Genomic DNA, 21,210 nt, shown 5'->3' on the forward strand with positions numbered 1-21,210 from the left:
CAGAGCCCTGCTTGCTGCTGTGCCGGGTTAGGTGTCTCACTGGGTTGCGGGGGAGGGAGACATGTAGATACTCTTCAGAAAAGATCTGTGCCCTCCACTGCTGTGGGGAGAGGCGGGGGGGGGGGGGGGTGGTGCACCCTCTAGTGGTGTTTGTCTGTGTCTGCGGGCACATGCCCTCGAGTGGTGTGAGTGCACGTTTGTGTTTCTGTGTGGCGCCTGCTAGTGTTCAGAACTGTGGTTGTTCATCAGAGGTGCTATAGTGCTAACAGTTAATGGGGATTCTCCCTCAGCTCATCCATCAGTGACCTGAGTTTTTCAGGCAGCAGGATCTGGGCTCTATCCCTGCCCTGCCAGACATTTGTGAGCAGCTGCCGGATGCAGCATGGAGACAGCCTAGGAAGCCGTGGGCTTGTGACAATGTTGTTCCCTGGCATCTGTAATGGAGGGATGGGAGAGCAGGAGCGAAAAAGGAAGGACAAAGGGTTCTAGTCCCAGATAGCTTCAGGTCCCAGTGGGGCCCTGAGTCAGTCTCAGTGGACCCCCTTTGGAAAGGGCTCCCCCTTTCCAGCACTGAGAGCACTGCAGCCCCCGAAACTGGGAGAGGCTGGGATGCCCAATGTTCCCTGGGAACACAGGGGATGTGGAACCTGAACCCCTGGACTCCTTGCTCCCAGGGCTTTTCCTTTCCTGTCCCCAGAACGTGACTCTCCATTTCAACGCCCTCCTGAACAGCACCTCCCTCTGGGACGGTGGAGACAAGTGGGAGGTGGGGTCGGCCGTGATGGTCCTGCTGCAGAGCGTGGAACTGGCCGTGCTGGCCACTGCACTCCGGTCTCCGGAGAAGACAACACAGAACGTGTCGACAGAGTCTCTGGGTGAGGGGGGACGTGTGGCTCTCAGCGCCACCTGCTGGCTGCCGTGAGATACGGGGTTACACACTGTGCCCCAAATCCACTGGAAGTTAGAGCCTATATACCACTGTGATGTGAGCCTGTGTTCAGTACAGACACAGAACAGCACGGCCCCTGCACCAGGAAATATAACCCAGCCCCGCCAGTGTCCCCAGGAGCAACAGCAATGCCCGAGAAGGGTTTAAATGTGATATTTGGCATTTCACCACTAGGGGCTGCCACGCTGAGCCAGGCGCCTCCCCCCACTACTCCCCCTGCTGGGGACTCAGCATCCCCAGGGAGACACAGCCAGAATGGGGGGAGGGGAGATGGGGGGGGGTGATCAGTGGAACTCGGGGGGGGGGCACCAAACTTCCACCTCCCATAGTGCGAAAGAGCCCTGAAGCCCCCCGGCTCCAAGTGGAGTGGGAGGGGGGTGGATCTGGCCCAGAATGGACAGATTCCCAGGGAAGTGGTTTCACAGCGAGGGGCTCTGTCATTCCTCACCCCCACCCCACACAGCTATCCAGACACGGCTCGTCACAGGGAACTGTAGCCAGCACAGCGAGGTCTTCACGCTGAGAGCTCACAAGGAGACGATGGTCGTGCACTGTGATACAATCACCGGGACAGCCACACAAGGTACCATCCTGGGGATGGAGACACCCAGGGCCCAAACCACAGCACAGAGCGGTTCCTGGGCACCAAACCCCAGTCTGGGTTCCCCCCTTCCTCCCCATGGATCCCCAGGCCAGCTCCGGCCTCTGTCTCTAGCCCTGGAGTGCTCCTTGCTGGCTGAGCCAGTGGTTCTCAGGCTGTGGCCATGGAGCTGACACCTTCGTTCCTGCCTGTCCCACAGCTTGAGCCCTGAGCAGTGAGGAGTTGGGGGCACAGAGGGGAGACGGCTCATGAGAGGGTCTCTGGTATGAAGTGGGCCCAGAGAATGGAAAGGGCAGAGATGCCCTAGTCTAGCTAGACCCCCATATGGCAATGTGGGGGCCCAGGGTAACATGTACCCTCAGCTGCCATATTCAGGGCCCCGAATCCTCCAGCACCAGGGGAAGCTCATCCCTGGCCAGCCCCTCTCCTGGTCCCACTGAGAAAATCCGTATCTTCATCTCTGCATCCTGCAGCTGGACGTTTCCAGCCAGTTAGTCCAGTGGCTAAATCTTCAGAGTTGTGGCCAGGATCCTGGGTTCCATTCCCAGATATGCAACAGACTCACTGTGACCCCTGGGCACCTGGCAGGCTCATTCTTTGCCATAGCGACTCCATCTCCCTAACGAGGGATCATCTCCTCTCCCAGCTGGTGTGGGGGCTGCTGCTTTTATTTCCTACGCCACCCTGGACTCCATCATCAGTGCGAGACGTCTCAGCGAGGGAAATCTACCAGCTGGTGGGAAGCTGGAGAAGAGTCACCTCAACTCCAGGGTGGTGAGTGGGGCTGTCGGAGACGGGAGACCCATTAACCTCTCCAGACCTGCAAACTTCACCCTGAGCCACAGACAGGTGCGTGGAGGGAGATCCCCTCGCTTTGCTCCCTATCTGAGGCTCCAGAGGGGCATATAGAAGGTACCATCTCTTTCTGGGCATTTGGACCGTGCTGCCTTTCTGGCTCCCAATGGTCCTGAGAAGAGGAGGCCTTCTTATTCCTGACACGTTGGGGCTGTTTTACTGGAGGAGGTTACTGGGGGTTGCACCACGACACAGGGCTGTGCAACATGCTGTAGGGAAGAGGTGGGCAAACTACAGCCTGCGGGCTGCATCCAGACGGGAAGCCATTTGAAGACAGCACACAAGCTCCCACTGGGGTTGGGGGCCGCACCACACAGCTCGGCCCCACTCTGGTCAGAGTGTTAAGTCGGGGGAGACAGACCACGTGGCTCAGCTCTGCTCTGGCCAGGGCATTGCTGGGTCAAGAGCCTCACCACACGACTCCCGGAAGCCACTGCATGGCCCCACTCCGGCTCCTACACGCTCCAATGGCCCCCTCCGGTGCTCCAATGGGAGCTGCAGGGGTGGTGCCTGCGGATGGGTCAGCATGCAGAGCCGCCTGGCCACGCCTCTGCATAGGAGCTGGAGTAGGGACATGCCACTTCTTCTGGGAGCTGCTTGAGTTAAGCACCGCTCAGCCCCTGCACCCCTCAGGCTCTCCCGGCGCCCCAACCCTTGCCACAGCCCTGATCCCCCTCCCGCTCTCCAAACCCCTTGATCCCAGCCCGGAGCACTCTCCCAAACCTCTCATCCACAGCCCCACCCCAGAGCCTGCACCCCCAAACAAAGCCCTCACCCCCTCCCACACCCTAACCCCAATTTTGTGAGCATTCATGGCCCATCATATAATTTCTATTCCATGATATGGCCCTCGGACCAAAAAGTTTGTCCACCTCTACTCCAGGGTAACTGCTCCGCCTAGCTCACCAATGAGCCGGAATACCGGGAAAGCCGCTTTCTGTAGATAGTGGGGTTCAGGGAATCAGCAGGAAACACTTAGATACGGTAATGAAGTGGTAAGGGTGCCCATGTGTATGTGTGCACACAGCACTGCCCTCTGCTGGATGCTGTTGGAACTGCTCAGCCATGTGCCACATTCCTTATAGTGCTAATGGCTAGCATGGATTTATTACCCTTTTGCTCCAATAGCAGGGCCTGGGCTTTTGCAGCAGCAAGATCTGTGTTCTCTCTCCTCTGTCACCGGGATGGCTCCAGTGGGCACTGGGGGCTGCCTGGGGAGAGCCGTGGAGCTGTAGGTGGCCTCGGGTTTGCTATAGACATGTGATAACAGAAAAGACGTTCTGTGGTCCTGTGAGGATGAGGATGATTCTTTTGTGTTTCCAGGCCAAAAAAGAGGAGGAAGAGGCTCTCTGCGTCTACTGGAAAGTGGTGGCCGAGAGCGGCAGCTGGTCTCCGGACGGCTGCACCGCCGTGCACACGAACACCACTCACACCACCTGCAGCTGTGACCATCTCTCCAGCTTCGCCGTCCTAATGGCTCCCACCGCAGTGACGGTATCTCACCGTGAGACTTGGGTCACAGGGCTGGACCCTGAGCTCTGCCCTCAGCTGTGGGCAAAGCTCTCCCTGGAGCGACTGGAGGCTTTGCTGGGGAAAAGGCTGAGTTGGAGCCGAGGGGGCTGCGCCGGGGTCACTGGTGATTCTCCCTTTGCTGTGTTACAGGAGAGCTACCCACTGACCATCATCACCTACGTGGGACTGACCCTCTCTCTGCTGTGCCTCTTCCTGGCCATCCTCACCTTCCTCCTGTGCCGCTCCATCCGCAACGTCAGCACCTCCCTCCACCTGCAGCTCTGCCTCTGCCTCTTCCTGGCCGACCTGCTCTTCCTCACCCAGGTGACCCGCCCCGGCAGTCAGGTACGGCCTGATTCTCCCCTGCTCTGTTCCTCCACTCGCAGCAGGGCTGGGGTGTGTGGCTTTGAACCCCTTGTGCTCCCTGGATTCTGGGCTGTGCAGGACATGGGGGATTCCCGCAGGGATGGTTCCACCCCATTAGGCCCCTTCACACTGGGCACAGTGCTCTGAGTGTCCCCAATCCCTGGAGTTCAGCCAGTTCTATCCCTATGTCACAGTGTCCCTGTGCCTCAATTCCTCTCCTAAGTGACTTGCCCAAGGTCACCCAGTGACTCTGTGGCAGGGGTGGGAACAGAACCTGGATCCCCTGAGCCCTGCTCCCCTGCTCTAATCACTAATCTTTGCTCCCTTCCTGGATCAGCAATGTGCACCCGCAGGACCCTCAATGGACCGAGGAACCTGCCGTCTCTGGGTCACGGAGCGCTGTACCCGGAGAGCTGTGCTAGCAGGAATCCCGGTGTGACCCCCCCACAGCAGGTCTCCCCCATGCTCAGCATTTCCCTTCCCCAATGCAGTGTCCCTGGGCTCTCTGTCTCCCCCAGGTGGCGTGTGCTGTCATTGCTGGCCTCCTGCACTATCTCTTCCTGGCCTGCTTCAGCTGGATGTTCCTGGAGGGGCTGCACCTCTTCCTCACCGTCAGGAACCTGAAGGTTGTGAATTACACCAGCGCCAGCCGGTTCAAGAAGAGATTCATGTTCCCGTTCGGCTACGGATTCCCAGCCCTGGTGGTGGCTATTTCTGCAGCGGTGAATCCTGGTGGCTACGGAACTTCCGAACAGTACGTGCAGCGCCCATCCCGAATGGGAGCTGGGATGTGGCTTCCATGCGGTTGTGCGGCTCACCCCAGGTCTGACTTGAACCTAGATTTCTCGGCTCGCCCTGCCTGGGAGCTGAATGTCCCCCTGGGACCCTTCCCATCCCCAGGGACACTAAGCCGCCCCGAGCGCTGCAGTTGAGTTGCCCCCATCAGACATCTACACTCCTCACCCCACTGATGATGCGGAAGAACAAGCCAGAAAGATCCCAGCTTGACTCCCAGCTCCCAGGCTGGGTTTGTGAGGCTGGTGGGTAGGAAACAAATACACCTTCTTCCTGTGTGCAAATCCCTGCGGATCCCCTCTCTAAAGTGAGCGACGCCACTAAAACAGGGCGTGGCGTGTTCTAGACACCCCAGGCGACATCCTCAGCTGGTGTAAATCAGGGCAGCTCCACTTCCTTCAGTGCAGCTAGGCCAATGTCCCTCCGCTGCATGTCTGGCTCTCCATCAATACTGCGCCCATCCACCAGAAAGGGTCATGTGAGGAGGTGGAAGAGGAAGTGGTGTCTTAAAGCAGGAGATGCTGAGGTACATGGGAAGGGCTGTTTGCCTGGTGCCCGCAAGAGAGTCGGCCATGTCACAGAGAGGCTGAGATCCATCTTGCTTTTGAGAGCCAGCTGCCCTGTGACACCCCCTCTCTGCCCTCAGGACTGAAAAAGGGCAGTAATCCCATTAAAGTCACCTTCTTCTTCCTCCCTGCCTGTAGCTGCTGGCTCAGCCTGGACAGAGGCTTTCGCTGGAGCTTCCTGGGTCCAGTCTGTGCCATAATCCTGGTGGGTACCTCACAGAACCACAGGGCCCCATTCTCCTCGCACCTCTGCGACCCCATTGATTTCAGTGAAGCAGGGAGGGGAACGTGGCCCATAAAACACAAGGAAAGACCCAGTTAGGTCCCACCTGGCTCATCTGCTGTGGTCAGTCCTGGGATGAGTCCCTGTGCTGTATCCCCAGGCCTACAGCCATTACTCGGGCCCAGCTCCCAGGGACGTCAGCAGGAGTTTTGCCAAGTGAAGACAGAAGAGTTTGGTCTAGTCGAGTTAATGACCCTAGGAATGAGGAAGGGAGAGGGCTCCACTCTGCAGTGGTTTTTGTAGGAGGGAAAACAAATGTCCCTACATATTCCTCCCTATCCCCTGGGGAAGTTGGGGAGGGGGGGCAGGGGGATTTGTTACAGCCTGGAAGTGGCAGGAAATATTCTAGAGGCAGGATCTGGAATCTCTGAGCCAGATCCTGCTCTCAGTTACACCAGTGTAAACCCAAAATGACTAGTGACTCCACTGGAGAGACTCCATATTTAACTTTGAGCAGCATTTGGCCTCTGTGATCCCATTGATCTATATCAGCCCTGGCTGTGCTGTCAGCTCCATGCATGGGGAGGGACCGAGAGCTGCCAGGGGATATTACAATAGAGGGGATGATTTCCACCGGAAATGAGGAGTCCCCAGTTCTGCAGTGTTCGGCTCGGTCCCCTGGAGTTGTTCTCTGCCTCAGCTGGAGTCACTGGCACCGGATGGGATGTTTTACAGGAAGTATTTCCCACTCTTCCCACAGATAAATATAACGTTCTTTGCCCTGACCCTGTGGATCCTGAGAAACAGACTCTCCTCCCTCAATGCAGATGTGTCCACCCTCAGAGACCACAGGTGAGAGGGCAACAAAACAATCCTGGAGGGTCAGATGTCTTGGTTTGGAAGATCCTTGGCACCGGGAGGGTGAGAGGGATTTCAGGAGGGGAATAGCATATCTAGGATCCATAGGAACAAATTCCCAGTGTGTTTGCATTGACGGTAACCCTGTTCCACACAGGAAAGCAGGGGCCGGTAGCTCCACCCCACTCTGCCCGGATCCTCCTGACCCAATTGCTCTCCATAGGGTTATTGTAACGGGATCTCTCCATCTGCCTTTATCCAGGTTACTGACCTTTAAAGCCATCGCCCAGCTCTTCATTCTGGGCTGCACATGGAGCCTTGGTCTCCTCCAAGTTGGCCCAGAAGCCACGGTCATGGCGTATTTATTCACCATCGTCAACAGCCTGCAGGGAGCCTTCATCTTCCTGGTGCACTGTCTCCTCAATCGCCAGGTAATGCCCACGGCCCGTCAGCGCCCACCCAGCACCTTCACCGGCCTCGCGGTGGCCATGTCTGATCGTCTCTGTGTTAGTTACATAGTGCAGTGACCGTGTCCCTCCCTCTCCAGGTGAGAGAGGAGTACAGGAGATGGATCAAGGGATTCCGAATGTTCAGCATGAAATCTCAGACATACGATCTGTCCATGTCTGCTGTCCCCACCACCAGCACCAAGACGGTAAGAGGTCCTCTGCTCTGTTCCAATACCAGCCTGTGACACAGTCATCTCTAGCTGGGTCTCATCACTGCTGTAAAGGTGCTTTGTCCCCCGAATGACTCAGGATTGGATATAAGCCAGCTGGGAACGTCACTGCAAGTGTCAGTCGGTCACTATCAAGGGGTATCTTAGATGTCTTAGGCACCAGAACAGAATGTCCTGTCCTGGCATCTCCACGTTCCCTTCCCTTGGCTCTCCTGGGAGCTCCAGGGGTCACTCACTGTGGACTAGGCAGGCATTGGCTCTTGCAGTGTAATGATCTGAATAGATCAGATTGTCCCCTGGGACTGAAACCTTTTCAGTGCAGACGGATCATCCCCAATGAGCAGCCAGCACCGTGAAGAATTTCCCTTGGCACCATTATCCCTATGGGTCAGTGTCCAGGGGCTTTGTGTGTCACCTTCCAGAGACAACCTGCCAATTTGCATATTGCACTGTCAGTGGCCTTGGAACCTATTGTCATTTTTCTGCTTTTCTTGCCAGGTGTCACCCGTCTGCCAGGTGGAGGTAGCAGCAACCAGGGCCAGGTTCAATACCTAGGGGTTCCAATATGAAACAGAACCAGCTGGAGCCCCCTGTGATGTTGCACTCCATATGGTTTATGGAAATACGCTTATAAATATGACATAATTAGAATATACTTTACGTTAAATACCCCTTCTATGGTGTCTTTCAAAAGCTTGTAATCTGCTAAGTGTGTTCATCCTATATGTTTGCATGTGTTATTTCTATATCTAGAATTAGAAGAATAAGATATAAACTTGTATCACCGATGTAAACATATTAAGTGGAGGCCATTAAGGGTGCTCCAGAAACAATCCGTTGTAAATGGCCTTAGTTACGTGTGGGCCAGCCCATGGGGAATGGAGACTGGGCATTTTACAGTGACATGTGACCATGTCATCTGATAATGAAATCCATCTTAATCTGGTACTTTTCCATTTAAAAGGAAGGGTAGCGACCCAGAGAGACAAAAGATTCCCACCTTGTGCCAAAGTGATAAAAGAAGGTGGAGCAGGACAAAGGGCTGCCGGTTATGAGAAAACCCCTGCTTACCACCTGAGATGTCTCCTGGATCTAACAAAGACTGTACCAGGGGAAAGGTTTGGACCCAGACTAAGAAGGAGTCTAGTCTGTGAAAGAAGCTTATTGGAACATCTCTGAGGGTGATCTATTACCTGTAATCAGTTTCTTAATGTATTTGCCTTAGACTTTTGTGTTTTGTTTTATTTTTTTTCTGACTTACTTTGTTCTGGCTCTTATTACTTGAAACCACTTAAATCCTACTCTTTATAATTAAACAAAAATGATTTTATAAATAAACCCAATGTAAGTGATTAATACCTGTGGGTGTAACCAGCTGAGCATATCTCTCTATCAGTGATACAGAGGGTGAACAATTTATTAATTTAACCTGCATAAGCTTTATACAGAATAAAACGGATGTATTTGGGGTTTGGATCCCTTTGGGAGCTTAGTGTCTGAGTGCTGGAGACAGGTAACCTGCAGAACTGTATTTAGTTAAAGTCTGCAGCTATGGGGACATGGCCCAGACCCTGGGTCTGTGTTGCAGCAGGCAGCGTGTCTGGATCAACAAGGCAGGGTTCTGAAGTCCCAAGCTGGCAGGGAAGCAGTCTCAGAGGTAATTTCAGCACATCAGGTGACAGTCCCAAGGGGATCTCTATGACTAATTCATCACACCCCCACCCAGTAATCTGGGAAAACTTCAGAACACCCTAGGCACCTCTAAGAGGCAACACATCCCCTCTTGAGTCTGTGTATAACAAAGAAAACTTTTAATAAAAAGGGAAAAGGAACCTGGCAGTAATCTGGGAAACCCAGAACCACGATTTGAAAGCTTGTGACCATGAGTAAGGCAAAGATATTTTTAATAAAAATCATGGCCAGGTCGTGGGCAATAAACAACAATTCACGGAAGCCTCTGACCTGTCCTGATTTTCACTAAAAATATCCGGACAAAATGGGGAGGCAGGTTCCCCCCCGCACCCAGTGGGGGGTGGGCTGCTGCAGGGTCCCCTCACCCTCCACAGTAGCTGAGAGCTCCGGGGGGGTCCCTCCTCTTCCCGTCATGGCTGGGCAACTGCAGAGGGTCTCCCGCCACCAGCCACCAGCCAGAGGGGAGCCAAGGACACTTGGTGGTGGAGACGGCCTTCCCCATCCACACCGCCATGCCACATGCTGCCCCCTTTCACAGCATCAAGAAGATAAGCAACGTGTCCAAGCCCCTTGGGAGGAGCCAGGCCCGGGCAGCAGGGCCTCGCCAGGTAGGGCCCAGCGCGGTGCCTCGTAGCCAGGGCTGGTTTTAGGCACCGTGGGGACCGTTTTGAAGGAGCTGCCGCCGAAGTCCTGCCGTTGTCTTCGGCAGCAGCACAACTGGTGGCATTCCGGCGGAGGGATCTTCCTCCGTGACAGTGATTGAGCTGCCGCCAACGACAGTGGGATTTTGGTGGCAGCTCCTATGGGACATTGCGGGGCCCTCTTAGTGGTGCGGGGCCCAATTCTGGGTGATCGGCCAAATTGCCCTAAAGCCGGCCCTGCCTGTAACCTTCCTCCCCCATCAGGCTATGGAGCTCCCCGCCCCCTGGTCAGTTCCGAGGTGCGAATTATTGCGGGGCAGAGCTAATTGGAGGGGAAAGGCCTCATGTCCGTGACCTCCGGGACATAATCATAGCCTTAGCCATGAGCAAACTCCTACCCCAGAATATATTGGGCAGTGTCTTTTGCCTCAGTTTCTCCCCTTGCAGAGTGAAAGTCCAACACATTCTCCTTTAACCTGCCTTTGCCATTTCCCTTCCCTGCACCCCACTCATAGTTGCTGCCCTTTGTCTGCGAAAACCCAGAGTTCAGAGCATTCACGTGAGTTCAACTCCCGCCCAGGGCCGGCTCTGGCTTTTTTGCCGCCCCAAGCCAAAAAAAAAAAACCCAAAAAGCCTGCGGGGCGGCTGGATTGGTGAAGCAAAAAAAAAAACAACCCTGGGGGTTGGCTGGAGAGGTGAACAAAAAAAAGAAAAAAAACAGGGTGGCCATGTTGCCCTCGGTTTGGGCAGAATGCTGCCCCTTAGAATCTGCTGCCCCAAGCACGAGCTTGCTTGGCCAGTGCCTGGAGCTGGCCCTGCTCCCGCCAGTGGGGTGGGAGGTGTGGAGATGGTGTCGAGAAATGCCTCAGCCGCTGCTGCCACCACCAGGGCCGACAAGAGGGTGGAGAAGCTGGTACAAATTACAGGGGTCTGGTGGTCCGGAAGGGGGCCCGGGGCCTGGCTTCTCCGGCTTTGGCCCTGTTTAGCCGGTCCGCCCTTGCTGGGCAACCCAAAAATTTTTTTTCACCTGGGCCCGAACCCGGTCTCGGTGACCCTGACCATCAACATGTTAACAACTGAGGTCTGGTCTGAACTACAGACTTATATTGGTGTAACTACATCGCTCAGGGGCTGAAAAAGCCACACAAACCTGCCCTCATGCGACGTAGTTATACCAACCTGACCCCCTGTGTAGACAGCGCTGTGTGGGCAGGAGAGCTTCTCCCATCGACTCAGCTACCGCCTCTCGGGGAGGTGGATTAACTACACCGATGGGAGAAGCTCTCTCCCGTCAGCTTAGAGCATCTCCATTAAAGTGCCACAGAGGCACAGTTCCCTCGGCGCAGCTGTGCCGATGCAGCGCGTTAAGCGTAGACGTACCCTAAGGCTCTGCGGCTAGACCTGGTTCTCAGTGATTTCAGCTCTAGCGATCACTGAACAAACCAAACACTCTCCAGCGTGTCTGATCAGCTCTGTCTTTACACAGTGGGGAGGGAGAGGGTGAAATGGCGTCTAGGACTCTTTAGGCAGAGCCCACGCCCCCGGATACAGACCCCTGTCCCCACCCTCTTTCTCTCTCACTCTCACGGGGATTTGGCGTCCCTACCCCCCTGCTTAGTGAGTGAGCGTCACTCAGGGCAGGCTAAGCACAGTTCTGCTGCCCTTTCCTCACACAATCAGGGTGACAACCTGCCATTCCCCTGCACTCCCTACTAAAGTGATTTGTAACCCAACACCTGCCAAAAGGGGGCACTTTGGCAAAGCAGCTCCCTCTGCTGAGTTCCTAGGCACAGTAGGGTGCTTAGGCAAACACAGTCTGCTCCTGGAGTCTGTTCCCCCAGCTCATCACTCCACTTCAGAAGGGAGCTCAGTCTGACCCCACCTACACAGCAATGAAGAACGTGGAGGGAAAGTGGAGCCTTGTGTGTCTGAAACACCTCCCTGCTCCCGCCCAGCTCCAGACACTGCAGCCTTTCCATGGGAGAGGGAGCTGCTGGTTCATTACAAACAGCTGATTGCTGCTCCTCGAGGTGAGAGAAGGGAGCAGGAACCACCCCCAGCAGCTGGAATATTCCACAGAAAAAACAGGCGTAACCCCATTGAATTCAGTAGAGTTACTCCTGCCCTGCACCCGGGTAACTGAGAGCAGTAGCTGGCCCACCTCAGCACCACACTGGTGTCCTGCAGCTCTGACTCGTCTCCCAAAGCCCTGAGAAGTGGCCAGTCTCCAATCTTAAGGGTGGATGCTCAGGGGAAGGAATAACCGACGTCCCAGTCAGGAACCCAGAGGGGGATCGTCCCGAAGACATGACAAGGCCTGGAGGTTGAGGAGACACAAAGAGCCTTTCACCGCCAGAGCAGCAGCTGACCCCTTGTTGAGAAGAGGGGCTGGACCAGCCTGTGTTGGACCTGCATCCTAGGACTACCTACCTCTTCTGTAGCTCATTTCCTCATAAGGTCTCAATGTCCTTTACAAAGGAGGCCATTATCCATGTCCCCATGTTACATAAAGTTCCTGGGAAGCAAGTGGCAAGTTTTGGAATTGAAGGGCCGGGAGGCGCAGTCCCTGGGGATTGTTAGATGGTGTTGGCAGACTCTCCACACCCGAGTCTGGTGACATGGAGCTGAGCTGCATCCACACTACAAAACGTTTGTTTGGACTTCAGCTCTGACCCACTCCTAGCAGGCTCTCCAAGCCTGAGTTAAACTAACTTCTATGTGGACAGAAGTGGGGCTTGGTCTTAAACCTGAGTCAGAGCCCTGGCTGTGTAAACATAGCACTGGGGTCTACCCTCCAGGAGGGCCAGATTTCCAAATAGGCATTGTAGGCACATGTCTAGGGGTGCCAGGCATTCTAGGGCTGCCTGACCTCTCTAAAACTGTGTGCAACATGAAGGTCAGCTGTAGGCAATGGGGATGCTGAACATGTTGTGCCCAGGGGCGCATAAATTGTACATCTGGCCCTGCCTTCTGGGGCTTGAGATCTGCCATTGTAAAGTTACAAACTTATGCAGAAACACCTCTCAGGCGCCTGAGTCACATCGATTATCCCTGCATTTTAAGTGCAAAGCCTGTACATTTTTCACTGCTGTTTCCATTGCTGTTGCTCAGTTTGTTGCTTTGGGCCAAGTTACATCCCCTTCTGCCAGCAATCGTCTTTGAAGTCCCTCATTGGTTTGTGGTGTCACCAGGGGCGGCTCTAGGCACCAGCAAACCAAGCTGGTGCCTAGGGCGGCCAAATCTAGGGGGCGGCAGGCTGGGCCGGTGGACCTGCCGCAGTCATGCCTGCGGAGGGGGCGCTCGTCCCGCGGCTCGGCTGGACCTCCCGCAGGCATGACTGCGGCAGCTCATGCGGAGCCGCCGGACCCGCGAACCGTCCGCAGTCGTTCCTGCGGGAGGTCCGCTGTTCCCGCGGCTCCGGTGGAGCTCCCGCAGTCATGCCTGCGGCAGGTCCGGGGCTCCGGTGGACCTGCCGCGGGAGCTCAACCGGAGCCGCGGGAAGAGGGGACCCGCCGCGGGACCGAGGAAGGGCGGCGCAGCACACCGCGCTGCCTGGGGCAGCCTAATTTCTAGAGCCGCCCCTGGGTGTCACTAATCTGCCCCACAGCACATAGGACATTTCCAACCAATCGCTAGTCAGCTAATATTTTTAGCTGTTCCATAGACACAGCTACGGTTTCACCTTGCTCCTCACTCTGCCATAACACTTGCAATGTTGTACAGTAAAGCATCGCTGTGGTGTCTGTGCTTGCTCTGTTCAGATCTCTTGCAGATCTTCTGAAGTTTTACCTCCTGCTTCCTGGGAGTGCAACAAACTCCTGAAGAGGGAGTAGGTTTTATTTAAGCAGCCCCTGAGGAATATCACTCCGTTTGTCTTTTATTTATGTAACCCTTCTGCCCGTCAGACTTAGAAACATCAAAGGCCGGGTTCAGTATCTAGGAGTTCCTTTTCAATAACACAACACAAAATTGGCTCGAGCCCCCATGCAGAGACCTGGGACAATTACATACCACCCGCCTGGGTGCCTCTAAGAGGCAATACTTCCCCTCTCATAAACACAGAGTCTGAGTGTAGCAAACACCTTCAGAGGGTGACTCTTAAAGTCCCACCCCTGGTCAGAGTGTATCTGGGCTGAGAATCCATAAACTGAGAAATATTTCTGCCACAGGACTCAAGCAACAGTGGTGGCCTTCTGATCACGTGTGGGATATGCCACACATAGCATGCAAAATGGTCAGTCACTACTAGAATGTTCCTGACATTCCTTTTGTCCACTCCTAAAGACAAGAAATCAATGCATACCAGCTCCAAAGGGTTGCTGCTGGTAACATTCTTCAGATATGCAGAGCCCATGGGCAGAGTTTTCCTTTTAACACATCAAGCGCATGTCTCATATTGCCTGTGAACATCTTCAACCATCTGGGACCAATAGAACCTACTACAAATAAATTCCAGGGTCCTCTCCATCCCTAAATGTCCAAAGTCTTCATGCAGGGCCCTCATGGCTGGGGCTCTGTACTCTTTTAGCAGCACTAGTTGTGCTAGTTGCTTTTGCCACAACTCTCTGTGGGGTTCTGCTCCAGTCCTCTCTGCCAGCCATTTCGCTAGCCGTGCCTCTCCGCCAGCTGCCCAACTAACCACACCTCTTCGCTAGCCATCTCGCTAGCTTCACCTCTCTGCTAGTCCTTGATTCACATAACCAGGGTAACAACCCTTTATTGCTCCTGCCCCAATAACAAAGAGACTGGGGATCCCACAGCAGCCAAAGTGACCATTTGGGCAGGCAGTCCGTCATGCTAGGTGGGGTGGGTGTGCCCATGAAAAGAGATCAGCCCCTGAAGTCCTTCTCCACAGCTCACCACTAGATGTCAGGGGAGAGCTCATTCCGGCTCTGCTTACATCTTGAATTATCCAAATGAACACAGGGCTGGGGTCAGCGTCACCTGCTAGCAGAGCAGGCCTCGTGACAGTACGTACATTGTTTGAGGTCCAAGGTTAAATCCATTTGTCTTTTATTTATAATCTCATTTGCGAGGAAATTAGTGGCTCCGGCTTTCCTTAGATAAATGCTGATCCTCACTTTCTACAGGAAACTCTTCAATTTTCCCATCACTCCCCAGTCTTACATATTCCTTATCACCAATGCTGTAAAGTGACTGCTCAGTGCAACCAAAATAAGTGCTCAAGAGAGCCTGCTGGGAACTCGCTGCTTCACTTAACTGCATCCTCACTGAATGTGTGTGTGCATAGGTGCCAACTCTGTGGGTGCTCAGTACCCACTGGGAGCCTGTGGATCAGTGCCACCCCCTCCCTGCTGCGATCAGCTGTTCAGCAGCATGCAGGAGATGCTGGGTGGGAGGGGGCAGAGAGGGGAGGGAAGAAATGGGGGGAGGGGTTAGGGGTGGGGCTGTGGGCAGGAAGAGGTGGGGTGGGGGTTTGGTGAAAGGGTGGATTGGAGGTGGAGCAGCCTCCCAGGAACTGAGGAAGTCGGTGCCTGTATGCCTGTGTGAGAATTCTAACAGGGGGGTGGTAGTGTGGTATTGTGAGTGGGTGGGTGGGGGGATCCCACTGACTAAAACAGGAAGTAAGTGGCACAGGATAGCACAGGCTGAGCTAGCAACTCAAGGCAGAGTAGGGCAAGGTTCCAGCCACATAACGTTCTGGGCATCTCTACCAAGAGCACTGTACTACACTCCCCTCCTCCTGCCCCAGAGCAATGAGGCAGAGTCGTGGGCCCCCCTTTCCTGCCACCAGGAGCAGCAGCGGCAGTGTCTCTTTTCTCCCACAGAGCTGGCCCTCCCCATATTTACCTTGGAAACATGGGTGTCTCTGGGAGAGAGGGAGGGGCAGGCATGCTGAGCTTTTACCCTCCTGCCCCATCACACAAAACCCCCCGCAGGGAAGGGCTGGCAGAGCCCCTGCTGCACGGCTCAGAGTTGATGCCCCAGTGAGAAGCTCAGTGCAGCCTAAATTTGGCCTCCAGGATCTCTCTCCCATCCTTCCCTGTGTCACTGGTACCTACACGTATCACGATTACCTGTCTCTTCCTAAGAACTGGAGTTCCCTCCCCTGGAGAGGTAGCCTCAGTGGGAGAGGATACCATGGCATCCTCTGGAAGGTGCATCCAGTGTCCGTACAAAGGGAGCTGAGTGGGTCAGAGGCTCAGACCGCAGGGCATATTGCAAATATCACGGTTGCTATTCCCAGTTCACTCTCACTGGCTGTAACAACAACTGTGCATGGAAACCTTATGGATGGAGGCCAGGCTGCACAAACGTCACTGGAGGCTGGGTGCTCAAAACCTGCTTGATGGGGGAAGCAGGTTCACCCAAGCCTCATTGTGGGGGTGGGGGGACATATAAAATCTGTTCAGGGCTGTTTTTGTGCCGGTGTCTCCTCCAGCAGAGAAGAGCTCGTGCATCTGCTGGATCAAGCATTCTCCATCAACAGCTGTTCTCCTCCTCCTCCCCCCACTGCAACCTCCAGTGAAACATGAAAAACACTTAGGAAATGAAACACACAGAAGAAAGGAAATAAAAAGTTCAGCCAGCGACCAGCACATGCCCTCAGCTTCTCCACTCCCGGCAGGCTGCACCGTTACCCTGGCTACTGCGCCACACACTGCAAGCTGAGCTCTGCCCCCCCAGGAACGCCAGCCTGTCGTCAGCCGTGTGCACTCAGCCCTTTGCCAAGTGACTCTGCCAACAGAACCAGCTACGGCACCAAACAGCCACAGCCACTAGAGCTGGGGAAGAGCTGAGCTGGGGAGGGAGCAGAGTTCAGGTCGCAGTGCGCAGCCTGTGGCGTATGGGGATGTGTAACCCAGCCAGGGGTAAGCAAGGAGCCTTGTTAGCTTCTGGTGTCTGGGATTTGCCTCCATCTGGTTCCAGCAGCCTCTGCATTGAGTCTGAGCTCAGTTTCCTCAGTGTAGATGTCGGGTCATTTCTGACGAGCTTCCTCATTCTCGATAAACTCCCCATTTCTAATCCACGGGCTAGTTTTGGGCATGACTCCACCCCAAGCAGTTGGCCATGCATAATATAGGGCCAGAACCTCTGTTGGTGTAAATGGGTGTGTGGACTTCTTTGTACCGATGCTGATTTACACCAGTTGGGGATCTGGGAATATCTGCAGTGCTACACTGGTAACTTGTGTTTGTGAATCTAACCTTTAAGGGCACCTGCTCAGAACCGCTTTGCCGACGCTCATTCAGGCAGGGTCAGCTGAGTTTACGCTTGTCTTCAGGAAGGCAGTCGAACGAGGAAGCTTTCGAGAATGAAATCTTGGTTGGCTGGACAATATAATGGGGCCCCAACCGATGACCAAATCACGCAGGCCATTGGAGAGAAGGCTTTGGATTCTTCGACCATGGGATGGTGGTCCAAGAAGGAGGAGTGCTAGGCAGAGATGGGCTCCACCTAACAAAGAGAGGGAAGAGCATCTTCACAAGCAGGCTGGCTAACCTAGTGAGGACGGCTTTAAACTAGGATCACCGGAGGAAGGAGACCAAAGCCCTGAGGTAAGTGGGGAAATGGGATACCGGGAGGAAGCACCCATCCCTCCTGCCTCATGCTGAGAAAGCAGGACGATCAACGAGTTATCTTAAGTGCCTATACACAAATGCAAGAAGCCTGGGAAACAAGCAGGGAGAAATGGAAGTCCTGGCAAAGTCAAGGAATTATGTGATTGGAATAACAGAGATTTGGTGGGATAACTCACATGACTGGAGTGCTGTCATGGATGGATATAAACTGTTCAGGAAGGACTGAATGAGGGAGGCAACCTAGTGACAGAGGATGTGAAAAAAGCTAATGTACTCAATGATTTTTTTACCTCTGTCTTCACAAACAAGGTCAGCTCCCAGACTGTTGCACTGGGCAGCACAGTATGGGGAGGACGTGACCTGGAGAAAGAAGTGGTTCGGGACTATTTAGAAAAACTGGACGAGCACAAGTCCATGGGGCCAGACGTGTTGCATCCAAGGGTGCTAAAGGAGTTGGCGGATGTGATTGCAGAGCCATTGGCCATTATCTTTGAAAACACATTGGTGAGGCCTCAATCTGGAGTACTGTGTCCAGTTTTGGGCCCCACACTAGAAGAAGGATGTGGAAAAATTGGAAAGAGTCCAGCGGAGGGCAACAAAAATGATTAGGGGGCTGGAGCACATGACTTATGAGGAGAGGCTGAGGGAATTGGGATTGTTTAGTCTGCAGAAGAGAAGAATGAGGGGGGATTTGATAGCTGCTTTCAACTACCTGAAAGGGGGTTTCAAAGAGGATGGATCTAGACTGTTCTCAGTGGTATCCAATGACAGAACAAGGAGTAATGGTCTCAAGTTGCAATGCGGGAGGTTTAAGTTCTATATTAGGAAAAACTTTTTCTCTGGGAGGGTGGTAAAGCACTGGAATGGGTTACCTAGGGAATCTCCTTCCTTAGAGGTTTTTAAGGTCAGGCTTGACAAAGCCCTGGCTGGGATGATTTAGTGGGGATTGGCCCTGCTTTGAGCAGGGGGTTGGACTACATGACCTCCTGAGGTCCCTTCCAGCCCTGTTACTCTATGATTCTATGATTCTATGATAGCCTGGCCAATGACAAAGAGGAGAGCAAAGACATTTCTTTAGCCACAGGGAATGCATTGTTCTAAAGCAGACAGAGGAGGAAATAAGGCAGGTGAACCACACCCCACTGCTCATCACAATCCAGACAGGACAGAGCTCATCACCAGGAAACATATGAGAAAGAGGAATTCACTGAGCAGAAACTGACTTTATATGGGCAAAACCCACATGTGTGTGCAGTGTTTTTTCTCAGTGGAAGGTTGATCTATTTGGAAGAAGCACGTTTGTGACACTGATTGGACCAGAGCTGTTCCTCCAGGAGGGGGGCACAAGAAAAGGGGACCTGGCAAGACCCACACATGAGAGTGATCATAGGAGGAGGAGCTTGAGTGTATTTCTTTGCCTCTCTTCAGCTTGAGCTCACAGACACCAGGATGGGAGGACTGGAAAGCCCCAGGTCCTGAGAAGTCCCTCCCTTGAAGAACCTGCCATATGACACCATCAACAAGGACCATCTGTCGGGAATCAGGGCCTGCAGCAGAGCCAGTCTCCAGGCAACTTAAGGAGCTCAGGTAGCCTGTACCAAGCTGCCTGATTGGTGGGAAGGGTCAGCAGACAGGTTCCTAAGCCCAGCAGCAGCAGTTCAGTAGCTGCTCAAAGCTTTTGCCCACAGCTATGGTAGCTCCGGCCTTGGTTCAGCCCAGCTCCTGCCTTGCCTCTTTCCAGGTAACCTGGTTCTGACCCTCAGCTCCGATTCCTCATCTCCAACATCGGCTCCGACCCCGATTCTGACCCTGGGATCTGAGTCCTGGCTCCTGCCCTGGTTCTGACCCTTGGTGCTGGCATTTGGCCCCTGGCTCTGACCCGCAGCTCCAGTTCTTGGATGCCAGGTTCTGCTCTGACCACACACATCCCGCTCTCTGACACCATCAAGCATGGATAGTCATTAGCCGCCTCTTCCATCTTCTTCCTGTGTTAACCCTGATACTACAGCACCACCTGGAACGGGACTGATGTTCTGTCTGCGTCTCCAAAACGACAGCTGCTGACAAGAGCTACAATCACAGCTGAGACTTGGACATCACCATCTCACTCATAGGGAGCCACCCTGTGAGCTGGATGAAGATCTGTTCTTCTGTTTGTTTCTGTTAAGAAGAGCTACTGCTCAGAAAGTGACTCAGGCATTACAGCTGCACCACCTTAGATGAGTGCTTACAGCAAGACTCATTAACAACCCAGGGCAACGGCCATCTCTGACCATTATGTCAGCAACCAACCACTCAGTTTGGGCACCTCTTCAGTTTTACTGAATGCAGGATTAAAAAGGTTAGTTGTGTCCAGATTCTTCACACCAGTTAATTTTAATAAGAGGGAAGGAAACTGTCCTGAATAGGGAAATAACTCATAAGTTAACAGATAAAGAATATTTAGATAAGTTAGATCTATGCAATTCGGCAGGGCCTGATGAAATTAACCCTAAAGTACTTAAGAAACTAGCAGAAGCCATCTCTGAATTAGTGATTGTCTTCCAGAACTCCTGGAGGATGGGTGAGGTTCATAGCAAGGGCAAACATAAAAAATAGGAGCTCTAAGGGAAGTGTAGACCAGAGAACCGATCTTAAATACCCAGAAAAATACTGGAACAAATGATTAATCTACCAATTTATTAAAACCTAGAGGATAATAGGTGATAAGTAATAACCAACATGGATTTGTCAAGAACAAGTCCTGACAAACAAACATAGTTTCCTTCTTTGATTGGGTACCCAGTCTAGTGCATGGGGGGAAGAGGTGGACGTGATGTATCTTGAATTTAGTCAGTCTTTTGGCACAGTCCCACATGACATTTTCCTACTCAAACTAAGGAAATATGGACTAGATGAAACTACCACAAGGAGGGTGCAAAGCTAGTTGTCAGTCCTTACTCACAGGCTGGGGATGGGGACTCACTGGCTCGGTAGCAGCGCTGCAGAAAAGAGTGTGAGGTTTCTAATGGACCACAAATGGAATGTGAGTCTACAGTGTGATACTGTTAAAAAAAAAAGGCAAATGTCATTCTGGGATGTATTGAGAGGAGTGGGATGGGTCAGAGATGGGAGGTGATTATTCTCCTCTACTCGGCACTGAAGAACCATGTCCAGGTTTGGGTGCTGCGCTTCAGGAAGGATGAGGACAAATTGTACAGAGTTCAGAGGAGAGCAACAGAAATGATCAGAGGTTTAGAAAACATGACCGGTGAGGAAAGATTGAAAGAATTTGGCATGTTTTGTCCAGAGACGAGATGGCTGAGGAGAGACATGATAACAATCTGCAAATATGCAAAAGGTTGTTATAAAGAGGACTGTGATCAATTGGTGCCCTTGTCCACCAAGGTTAGAAGAAGGAAATGGCTTAGTGAGCAGCAAGGGAGATTTAGGTTAGATATTAAGAAGAACTTTCTAACTCTAAGGATGGTTCAGCACAGGAACAGGTGACCTAGGGAGGCTGTGGAATCCCTGTTATTGGTGGGTTTTAAGAACAGGTTGGACAAACATCTGCCAAGGATGGTCTAGGTGCACTTGGTCCTGCCTCAGCACATGGGGATGGATTGTTTGACCTCCTGAGGTCCCTTCAACCCCACATTTCTGTGATTCTGTGAAGCGGTGCTAGGCCCTCTGCACTGTGGTCAGTTTTCCCTATAGGTACTCAGCAAAGTAAATGCTTATGGGGCAGGGAGAAGTGGTAGGGCAGAAGGAAGGCGAGAAGGGCATGCTGAGAAGACTGTGCTTTCCTGTGTGCAGTACTGTTCATTGATATGATATAATGCAATCGGAAATTTGTCAACTTGGTTTCCTATCTAATTTCTCCAAGATAAGAAGGCTGCAGAGCTCAGAATCCTCAGAACTCGACCTGCCCTGACAGCGTCTGTGCCACC

The 21,210-nt window shown here is 53.3% G+C and overlaps 1 protein-coding gene across 1 annotated transcript in view; it reads left to right on the plus strand.

Annotated features, from left to right (window-relative positions):
* LOC120391221 (adhesion G protein-coupled receptor E2-like) overlaps positions 1-8,233 on the plus strand; it is a 40,258-nt gene extending 32,025 nt beyond the window's left edge. Inside the window, exons 14-20 of the mRNA XM_039514693.1 lie at positions 4,068-4,262; positions 4,775-5,037; positions 5,783-5,849; positions 6,628-6,719; positions 6,988-7,156; positions 7,273-7,380; positions 7,903-8,233. Of these exons, the coding sequence (XP_039370627.1) occupies positions 4,068-4,262; positions 4,775-5,037; positions 5,783-5,849; positions 6,628-6,719; positions 6,988-7,156; positions 7,273-7,380; positions 7,903-7,959 (951 nt within the window). The 3' untranslated portion in view covers positions 7,960-8,233. The remainder of the gene's footprint in view (positions 1-4,067; positions 4,263-4,774; positions 5,038-5,782; positions 5,850-6,627; positions 6,720-6,987; positions 7,157-7,272; positions 7,381-7,902) is intronic.
* Positions 8,234-21,210: the final 12,977 nt, after the last annotated feature.

This window comes from Mauremys reevesii, linkage group 25, assembly GCF_016161935.1.
Source record: "Mauremys reevesii isolate NIE-2019 linkage group 25, ASM1616193v1, whole genome shotgun sequence".
NCBI classification, from domain to species: domain Eukaryota; kingdom Metazoa; phylum Chordata; order Testudines; family Geoemydidae; genus Mauremys; species Mauremys reevesii.